Source organism: Tinamus guttatus, unplaced genomic scaffold (genome assembly GCF_059628265.1).
Source record: "Tinamus guttatus ecotype Peru unplaced genomic scaffold, ASM5962826v1 Tinamus_guttatus_pri_ptg000366l, whole genome shotgun sequence".
Taxonomy (NCBI): Eukaryota; Metazoa; Chordata; class Aves; order Tinamiformes; family Tinamidae; genus Tinamus; species Tinamus guttatus.
Genome location: NW_028288900.1, coordinates 1,298,254 through 1,308,682, shown reverse-complemented (window position 1 = coordinate 1,308,682; position 10,429 = coordinate 1,298,254). Strand labels below are relative to the sequence as shown.

Here is a 10,429-nt window from a genome sequence, read left to right as displayed (position 1 = left end):
CTTGGACATTTACATAAAAAGCCTCTTTAGTGTGATTGTAGCATGGAAGTACATTTAATTAGGTTTATTTTAGTACAGTTTGGTTGTGACAGTTTGCTAGCTCAGTTTGCACTTTTTAGTACATAGGCAAATTTAAACAAAATCTTACTGGTCAACTTAGCTTGTCTAAATGAAGTTATTGATATTCTTGTTAAAAATAAATTTATCTCTTTAACTTTTACACTGTGGATTTTTTTTGTGTGTACAGTCACTGGTAACACTGCTTCTCTTTTGTATACCTTGCTGTATCACAATAGAATATCAAAAAGTAAAATGTAGGAATATAATCTGTCCTTCCTGCAGCTTTTAAAATGCATCTCCTCCTTTCCAGGCCTGCAGTTTCCCATGGAAATCTCTGGCTCAGATTTTGAGGACTTGGAGATTCAAAAAAAGAAAAGCCACTGAAGTGTTTCTAAAAGTGGAATGCTTTGCAGAGGCATGAAGTAATGTCTTCTAGTTCTAACGGTATTGCCCCCCCCCCTTTTTTTTTTTGAACAGGCCAGCAGCCAAAACAAGGTTGAAGAGCAAGGGCATGCGTTGTCAGGACGCATATATAAAAGTGAAGTCTAAGTATACATACACCCTTGCACATACATATATATACTAACACAATAATATTTCTGGGAAAGCTTTTTTTTTTTTTTTTCTTTTTTCTTTTGAAGAGGTTGTGGTGATAGTGCTGGTAGCAGAGGCACTTCAGTTGCAGGGAAATCCTCGTCCTGTTTGTTGGTGTTTAACTGGCTACTGCCCTGCCTAGGCACAACCCTGGCCCGAGCAGAGGAGGGTGAAGACAGGACGAGGCGATTTCATCCCGCAGGTCGAGAGCTACACCGTGGGCAGCAGCGCACGTCACCACTGCACGTGAGCTCCCACAGGCTCTGCGCTAACCTTCCCTTCAACCTCTCCTCACGGCTCGTGGGTCCTGCTTGCACACCCACCTGCAGTGTCTTTCCAAGTGCTTTCCGTTTCTCTTCAAATGCAGCATTCCACAATTGACATGCAATGACAGCTGCAGGGGTAGCAGGAAATAATTTTAGGACATACTTAATGCAAAACAAAACAAACAAACAAAAACAAAACAATCCTCCCCCCCACACCCACACACTGTGGGGTGAGAAGGATTTAGGATTACTGGCTTTCACTAAACCTCAGCACCTGCCCCTGCTATAATGCAGACACAGGGTAGGGAATTGTATGAAATGCAGAAGAGAAATACGCTGAGAAAAATTAATGGAACCATCACTTTTTGAGGATATTTCACCTCCAACTCTGCCTCTATCAGGAGCTTCTAGAGAAATGCATTTACTTACCAGCCTTGCTTCTGTCTTGAAAATTGGTTTGAGCTAGCAAAATAAACACAGTAGAGAGTGTCAAACCTAACCAGAGTGAGCACTCAACTGCCTTACTGCTTTTTGTTTAACTCAATACAGCCATCATTTCTATACACTTTTTTTTTTTAAAGTATCCTTCAAAGCTTAGCTACCGTTAAAAGTGTTTCCAAGGGGATAATCTGAGCAACTTCATTCTTTCAGAACTGGACCTCACTACAAGATGAGGAATAAGACTCTACCCCCATGCAGCTGGGATGACTAGCTTGTAAGTTGGTAACACTGATGCATACAGGGAAGTGAAGTTCCCTGGTGGAGAGTGTGTTAGGCCTTTTACAGCTTCCTGCAGAACCATGACATAATCTGCTTGAAACTCCATTCTGATTGATGGTAAACCAAAAATGTCTACTCCAAAGACATGATCCAAAGGTAATAAACTAAGTAGGCACTTAAGTGTTAAGGCTTAAAAAGAATTTTCATTGAAGAGTAACTATTTCTGCAGAACCATCTCTTCCTAATCTTTTTTTTTTCTTCCTAATTTATTACTACTGGGTTATGCTCTACTAATGAACATCTGCTTTCAGATGGTAATTACACTTTTCCTTGTGTGACCAAAGCGAGTTGCACTTCATTCAGCATTATAGCTATTTTGCCCTACTAGGAAACATACTGTTCTCCACAACTACCCTACCTACCTCTAAGTGGTATCAGGATTCTCAGCAGTTAATGCACAGAAAAAAAAGTCCCCTGGCACTTAGTGATGCTATGGGAAGGGAAACACCACAGAGAATGTAAACCAAATAAAATTTATTAGAGCTACAGCTTCTCAGGAACACCTCCGGAATGTGGTTGACATGCAGCTATTTTTTGATTCCTTTCTGTGTTAATTGCAGACACAAGCTGAAGAATTTCTGGGTGCACAAATTTTCCTGCAAGACAAAAGGAAAAATTTAAATGCTTTTATATACACACACACGGGTGGCAGTGATGTTGCTTGAGGCTCAGAATAAACAACTAAGACAGTGAGCATTTCTATTTTACTCCAACTAAGGAGCAACTGTAAGAGCAGTTAACAGCTATTTTTCCCCCCAAACACCCAAATTTCTTGCTCTGCTAAGACACTTGGAGCTAAAAGAAGGCTGTGCCTTAAGCAGAGTAATTCCATGCTATGTGTTCTGCTACAGGAAACGAGCCCGATTCAGAGACTTGAGATCATAGGTTCACTTCGGGTATATACTCTATGCTCTGCTGAGAAAACTATCTTGATTTAATTTACTGAATTCTATCAAGAAAGAAAAGTGTCAATTAGAAAAATAAGTATGTCCGCTTTTTGATGTAGACTTTTTTTCCTTCTTCCCCAATCAAATCACTATGCTTTTCAGAGAACATAATATTTCCCTGAGGAGTCACCAAGATATGGATCAGCTTTATATAAAATATATAAAATTATTTTGCAGATGCAGTGTCTGGAGATTAGTGGTCCTTTCCTTAAGCTTGCCTCTTCATAGGTTTTTCACAGGACAGGATCACTTGGCAGCAGAGCCCTTTCCTGGTGTTCAGCTCTCTTGCTTAAAAATTTAAACACAGGTATTTTACCTATTTTTTTGTGTTAGCTAAAAATTTACTTTGGAAAGCATATGGAGCAGTAGATGCAGTTGCACTACATTTTATTCTGCCTAAAGCATTTCACTGAGCTGGCTGCCATATATCCTTTGGGCAAGTCATATAAGACTACAGTCAAGGCAGGGATAGCAAGCTCACTTCACTGCCTTGTGAAGCACCGGCTTAGACTGCAGCTTCCTTCTGGCAAAGCATCAGGGAAGGCTCCTCTGAACCCCTCTAGTGGTAAAAAAGAGATTCCAAAACACACACGAGAGCTCTTAAGCAGAGTTTCTTTCTAAATCCAAGTGGTTCTTAAAGGAAGTTGGTAGAAATGCGATCCAGGCAATGCAAATACCAACACGTGCTGATAGATGTGAGGTGCTTTTACACTGCAATAAGCAGCACCAAAACTATTTAGTCTGTATTTCAGTAACAAGTGAAACAATGTTTCTTACCAGCTCCGAATGTCTATCATACACTCACACAAAAAACACCCACAGCAATTTATACACCGATTTCATTAAAAACAACAACAACAACAAAAATCACTGTCATACCAGCAGTCGAATCAAAAAAATCCTGTAGACGGCCGGGTGCCTTCTCCAGCTCTTCATACTCAAATGCCTGCAGTATCATCTCGCACCGATCCAGCTCTTTTACAAACTTGGCTTCTGCAGTAGACTGATTTTCATATTCCTGGACAGATGGGCAATTATAAGAAATTTGGGATTTTGTTCTGAAACAAGAGTCTTGGGAGCTCTGTTTATATCTCAAATTTTCTTCATCAGTAAAAGCCATTCCATAAATACTCAGGACAGAGTTACTTCTTTCGATCTCTATAAAGTCCGCTGCTCAGCAAGTATGTGCTAAAGTTCTATGGAGCATAAGAGGATTTAAGGACCCCGTTAAGTTTTGCATGCTCAAACATGTTTTGCTGAATCAGGAATCACCTGGAGACAATCCTAGGCACAATGTGTAAGCTAAGCAATAGGTTCCATATAATAAAGTTTTACTTATAAAGATCTTTCCAGGGTTGGCCAAGACTATGAATCACCCCAGCATATTCCTACGCATTGCTTTTACCTATTTTGGCATTTTATAAGGAACTATTTTGCATTTTTCTCCACCACTTGCCGTTATCATAAGGACTCGTTCCTTACAATTTTCCTGTCACTCCTCTTTAATCTCTGTGGTCTGATCTGAGCTGCTCACGTCTCTCTCCTGGGAGACGAGGAGCGCTGGTGTTCGGGGCTTTCCTCCCCACAACGCTCCCACTCCTTGGATCGCTCTGCCCCCTTCTCCCTCTCTCCATTCATCATCTTTACTTGCGAGTTGTTCACGTTACTTGTCAGCCTGAACAGCTTTGCTGCCATTTACCTCCAGCGAGGGCCGAACACGACAGCCAGGAATAAATCTATTAGCTATAAACTCTCTTGCAAGGTGAAGGCAATGGTGAATGTCATCCTCATTTATAACTCTTGCACAGTGGTGCTGCCTTTTTTTTCTTTTTTAATGTACTCTGAATATCTCAATAGTACCTTTCTGATACCTTTCTCCCCTATAACACAGACACCCACACTTGGGGTCCCACACAGTCCAAAGCAATTGCTCTTCTCAAGGCTGTAGGGCAGAGTGGGGCAAAACAGGACACAGCAGGGCAAAAGAACTTGTTAAGAGTCTCAGCAGATCTTGTCCAGACACTGTTCAGATCAGGGCCATCACTTTGATGACTCACAGAAAGAGAGCAGACAGAAATGCTTCTGGCTAGCTGAGTGTGTAATATTAACCCAAGTGATCAGAGGATTTTTTTTTTTTGGCCTAGTTGCTCTACTTAAAGTAAGACTAGAGGGGCTATATGTGAGTATTAGATTTTTAGATTACTCCTGTTGCTGTGCGGGTTACACTAATAACAAAGAAAGGAAACAAAGGAAAGAATATGCAAAAAAAAAAAAAAAAAAAAAACCCTGCAAGACAAATCTTTCCTATTATAAACTATCATTGTTCTATTACAGAAGCTTCCAAATGGAGACAGAACCAGTGCTTATTATACCAGCGTGCGCTCCAAATTTCCCAAATTTGGTTATGCTGATTTATCCCTTTAACCTTTGCATGCAGCAAAATATATGGATATGGAATATATGGAACTTAAATACATTCTAAATGGAAAAATAAGAGCCCAAAAGAATGCACATAAAAAGCAAACCCTTCCTTCAGCTGTCAAACCAAGCCCTGAAAGGGTTTACCTGGTACTCTGCAAAGTCAGAGGCTTCAGAAGCTGGTTATTCAGTCTATGGTTCCTTTTTAAGGGGGATCCCAAAGTCATCTTCACTCATGCTCTTCACTTAAAAAAAAATGAAATCCTTATATCCCGAACAAAGTCTACCTGAATCCTGTAACAACAGAGCATGCTCAACTCTAGCAAAGGATTAAAAGATTGCAAGCTTACTTCCCAGAGTTCATAGATTTCTTTCCTTAGGTCCTCTGATAGAAGCTGGGTCAGCTCTTGCATAGCTGCCTGGAAAAAATAGGCAATCTGCATATATCCATGACTTGAGCAAGCACATCTTTAACACTATCTTTTAAAAAATTAACTGCTTGTTACCAGGTTTGTATTGCCAGATACCAGCTCTGCCTTCCTCTGCAGCAGTAAGATGCAATACCCCCAGGTTGAGATACAGTACATTCAAAGAATAAGAACAAAAAAATCTTGGGACAAGGTGTAATGCCCTATCAAACTAATGATGTAACCAACAAGTAAGCTCTTCATGTTCTTCCCAGTAATCACGCTTACTTCTGTGCTGTTTCCTAGTAACAGGGTGCTGCTTCTCAAACAATCAACATCACAGATAAACCTTTGGTTTTAGGCCACGACTTTTTTCGCCCCGCTTGAGACACAAGGCAAAAACAAACAACATTTATTCTTTTAAACGTCAAGTTAATTTTCTGCTGCCTCAGTGAGGCTACCCCATTAAATTTACCTAACAAGCAAGCAAGCTTCAAAACCAGCTCAACATAAGCAAAGGGCAGAGGGGAAGAGAGAAGTCAGCAGCAAAGTACTGATGATGCAGGCCAGGCCATCTGATGAAACCATTACTCTCGGGGTAATTTTACCCCAAAGTTCAGGGTCTGCATAAGTATTCAGTACTCCCTCAATGTTCCTTCTTATTAGGTCAATGGCAAAGTTCTAATGAGTTAAATGGGAGCAGAAGAAGCTACAAATACTTCAGAAAGGTTTGTGAACATATTTAAGCATCAAAACTTTTCTTTACGTGCTTAAATGCAAATGGCTGTTCCTTTCAGGCAAACTGAAGTTTGACCATCAGTAACAAAACAACCTTTGGAGGGATGATGAGCAAACCTTTTTGCTTTACTGTAAGAATGTTAAACAAGTACACAAAAAAAAAAAAACCCAAACAAACAAAACAACAACAACAACACAGAGAGACTGAAGACACATTCAGTAAAGGCAGCATTTTAAGAATTCTTAACAGCTCTTTGATCTTTAAGTTGCACTTTCTTAGCAAACAGCTTGATCAGCGGTGCAGAGTCTAGTTGGAGGCCTGTAGCTAGCGGGGTCCCCCAGGGGTCAGTCCTTGGTCCAGTCCTGTTCAATTTATTCATCAATGACCTGGATGAAGGCACAGAGTGCTCCCTCAGCAAGTTTGCTGATGATACCAAACTGGGAGGAGTAGCCGATACCCCAGAGGGCTGCACTGCCATCCAGAGGGACCTGGACAGACTGGACAAGTGGGCAGTGAAAAACCTCATGCAATTCAACAAGGCCAAGTGCAAGGTCCTGCACCTGGGGAGGAATAACCCCAGACACCAGTACAGGCTGGGGACCGACCTTCTGGAGAGCAGCCCTGCGGAGAAAGACCTGGGTGTCATGGTGGACGACAGGTTGACCATGAGGCAGCAGTGTGCCCTCGTGGCCAAGAAGGCCAATGGGATCCTGGGCTGCATTAAGAAGAGCGTCTCCAGCAGGTCGAGGGAGGTGATCCTGCCCCTCTACTCAGCCCTGGTGAGGCCGCATCTGGAGTACTGTGTCCAGTTCTGGGCTCCACAGTACAAGAGGGATGTGGAGCTGCTGGAGAGAGTCCAGCGCAGGGCTACAAGGATGATCAGGGGCCTGGAACATCTGCCCTATGAGGAGAGGCTGAGGGAGCTGGGCCTGTTCAGCCTGGAGAAGAGAAGGCTGAGAGGGGATCTAATCAGTGTATATAAATACCTCAAGGGAGGGAGTGAGGAGGATGGTGCTGGCCTCTTTTCAGTGGTGGCCACCGACAGAACTAGAGGAAATGGCCACAAACTGAAGCACCAAAAGTTCCATAGGAACTTAAGGAAAAACTTCTTAACAGTGAGGGTGACAGAGCACTGGAACAGGCTGCCCAGAGAGGTTGTGGAGTCTCCATCTCTGGAGATCTTCAAAACCCGCTTGGATGCAGTCCTGTGCCACGTGCTCTAGGTGACCCTGCGTGGACTAGATGACCTCTAGAGGTCCCTTCCAACTTAAGCATTCTATGATTCTATGAAACAGCTTACTCCTAGATTTATTCATAAACCCTCATCCTCCAAGCTTAAACAGGTAAGTATAAAAGTCGAAAAAAATCATTGGAAAAGCTGAAGAACTAATTATGGCCGCAAAGGAATTAACAGGCAGGATGGTGCCCTCTAGCTGTTACTGAAAAAGTGGCTTAACTTCCCACCCCCCCCCCAAATAATACACCAATCCAGCACTGACAAACCAGCAGTTTGGAAGCTGCAAAGTAAATCAAGCTAAACTGCAAAGACTAATAACAAAATTCATATCTACATCAGGATTCCTGTGCAAATAAAATAAAGTTTCTGATGCATTAAAGTGCCTCTTAAATGACACATTAAATTCAGTCGTCTACTCAGGATACCTACTCTCTGCTCCTCACTTGGTAAGACTGATAAATATTACTAACAAATGCAACCTGATAAATATTACTAACAAATGTAACCTCCAGAACAAACAAATTGAGTCAGTGCAGGAGTTAATATCAGGTATAGAGTTAATTCTGTTCTCCTTCCAAACCCTTGTACCTCTTCCAATTTGCCCATGAAAAGTCTTTTTTTAAAAAAAAAAAAAAAAAGTTATTGTGGTCTATTTGCACAGCGCTGACAACAGAATTACACTCTTTTGAGGGTCTCTTCCCTGCCAGTGGAGTATCCAAAACATGCTAAAAGCTCTGCAGACGTGTCAGCAGGCAGTCCTACCTCTTCTCTCCTGTGCTTCTCCCCTTTGGGGACATTATCTGCAGGCGCGATGTCTCCAACGATGCATTCGGCCATATCGTGAACCAGAGCCAGCCGCATACACCTGACAGGAAGCCAGGGCAGAATGATGAGCTTTTCCGCGTTTTAAGTTACGCCTCGCAATTCCCAGAGGTGTCTTAACGAACAGAGGCGCCTCTCTCACCTGCCCTTGTCGAGGCTGGCGTCGCCGGCGGCCAGCGCCATGACGGCCATGCGGTACATGTGGTCGGAGACGCTCTCGGGCCGCTCCACCTTCCTGAGCACCCAGCCCGTGCGCGGCACCCGCTGCGGGAGGCACCGCCGCTCACACATCCCGCTCCGAGGCGCCACCACCGCCCGACCGGGACCCCCGGCCTCGCCGCCGCCTGCCCCGGGCGCTGCTGCTCCCGCGGGCGGCCGCGCTCGCTGCCCAGCACCCGCCCGCCGGGCCGGCCCCGCTGTCCGCGCTCACCTTGAGCTGCCCCACGAGCCGCAGGAACTGCAGCAACCCCCGCGCGCCGCCCGCCGCCATGAGCCCCGCAGCGCCCGCCCGCTCCCGCTCCGCCTCCACCGCCGCCGCCATGAGCCCCGCAGCGCCCGCCCGCCCGCTCCGCCCCCGCCGCACGCCCCGCCCGCCGCCATGACGCGGCCGCCCCCCCGCACGTCTGCCCTGGCGGCGGGAGAGAAGAGCTGTCGCGGAGGAGAGGTGCGACCTCTCTTCTCCTCCTTGCTTCCTTCCTTTATTTATTTTAAGGGAATACTTTTTAAAAGTATGCCAATAAGAAAATATGGCGTCGTTAGGTATATGCGGTTGTCTAACTCACTGTTAAAAGATAAAAGATGATTGCAACGTAAAGTATGGGCCGTATGAACTTTGCTGGCCAAATTTTTGTTCAAAGTGTTTTTATAAACTCCCCAAGAAGCTTTTCTTTTAAAAGTCTTTTTTTTTCCTTTAAAAGTCCTTTTTAAATCCTCTTTAAAAAGATTTTTTGGATTAGATGATCTCTAGAAGTCCCTTCCAACCTTAAGCATTCTATGATTTTTAAAAATGCCACTAATGAGAGTGGGAGAAGTAGAAGCTGAGCTCTGCAAAAATGAATTGGTCATGGATCTTTGACTATCTCATAATTAGCTTTAAACGGATACATCATTTCACATGCTTAAAGAAACAAAAACATAGGAAATGGAACAAGCCCTTATAATTATTAAGGGAAGAGAGGGTCGTTATCTCAGTTGTCGCACTCAGAGAACTAATGCTAAACTCGTTAGTTCAGGGGCTCCCAGCAACTGGCTACAGCCACTTCTCATCACTTTTACAGCTTGAAAGAAGTAACGTAATACTTTATTACTTCACAATCCATTGTTTTTCACAATACCTTGTATTTCTTTGAGATTTTTATATTGTGAACTGAAATGCCATTTAATGGCTTAAACAGAGCAATAAATTTTTGATTTTCAGAAAAGAACTTATGCAGTTTTCCAGGTATCAGCAGGTGGCAGAGTGTTTATTATTTTTGCTCATGTGTATACTTATAGTGTATTTTTGAATTAATAATAGATCCAGACACAACATTTTGGTGAGCATTTAAAAGCTGTTTTCACGCAATATGCGAGGATCATTGAGCAGGAAAATCATCAGTATTACAGTTGTTTCACAAAAAAAATGTGATTGGAAATGACCTCCGGAAGTTACCTAGTCTGGGCTCCCACTCAAAGTGGGTCGAGTAATGAAGTAGGTCAGATTCGCTGTAGCGTTGTCTTCACAACTCTTGAAACCACCCAAAGGCGAAAACTTCACATCTGCATGTCTGTGTAAACAGGTTTTTGTTTTGATTTTTTTTTTAATAATGTTCTCTCTGGACCTCCAAGGCACAGTTTCTGGTCATTGCTTTTGTCTGCCACTATGAAGAAATGTTTGACACTGTCATGTTTGTTACCTACCTTCCAGTAGCTGTAGGCTACAATTAGGCCGCTCCTTAGGCTCTTCCAAAGACAAATGCTGCTATGGAACAGTACCTGTAGCAGCACTGGAGGTGGAAATATGGCTACTATTTCCAAGTACTTAACATGGGCTCCATATGTAGTGTTAATTACATAGTTAAATCTTTAAAGGGTCAGAGGACAATAACATAGTAAAAATGCTAACTTTTAAAATTGAAGGGTTTTTTTGTTCTTTATTGAGGAGTCCCAAAACAGAAATA

General features: G+C 43.1%; 1 protein-coding gene across 1 annotated transcript; it reads right to left on the bottom strand.

Moving 5' to 3' along the window:
• Positions 1-2,160: 2,160 nt before the first annotated feature.
• HDDC2 (HD domain containing 2) lies at positions 2,161-8,811 on the bottom strand. The gene is made up of 6 exons (XM_088530327.1): positions 8,701-8,811; positions 8,413-8,534; positions 8,211-8,313; positions 5,416-5,484; positions 3,527-3,665; positions 2,161-2,296 (listed from the first exon to the last, which is right to left on the bottom strand). Exons 1-6 carry the CDS (start codon positions 8,809-8,811, stop codon positions 2,184-2,186), a joined length of 657 nt encoding a protein of 218 aa, XP_088386453.1. The 3' UTR covers positions 2,161-2,183.
• Positions 8,812-10,429: the final 1,618 nt, after the last annotated feature.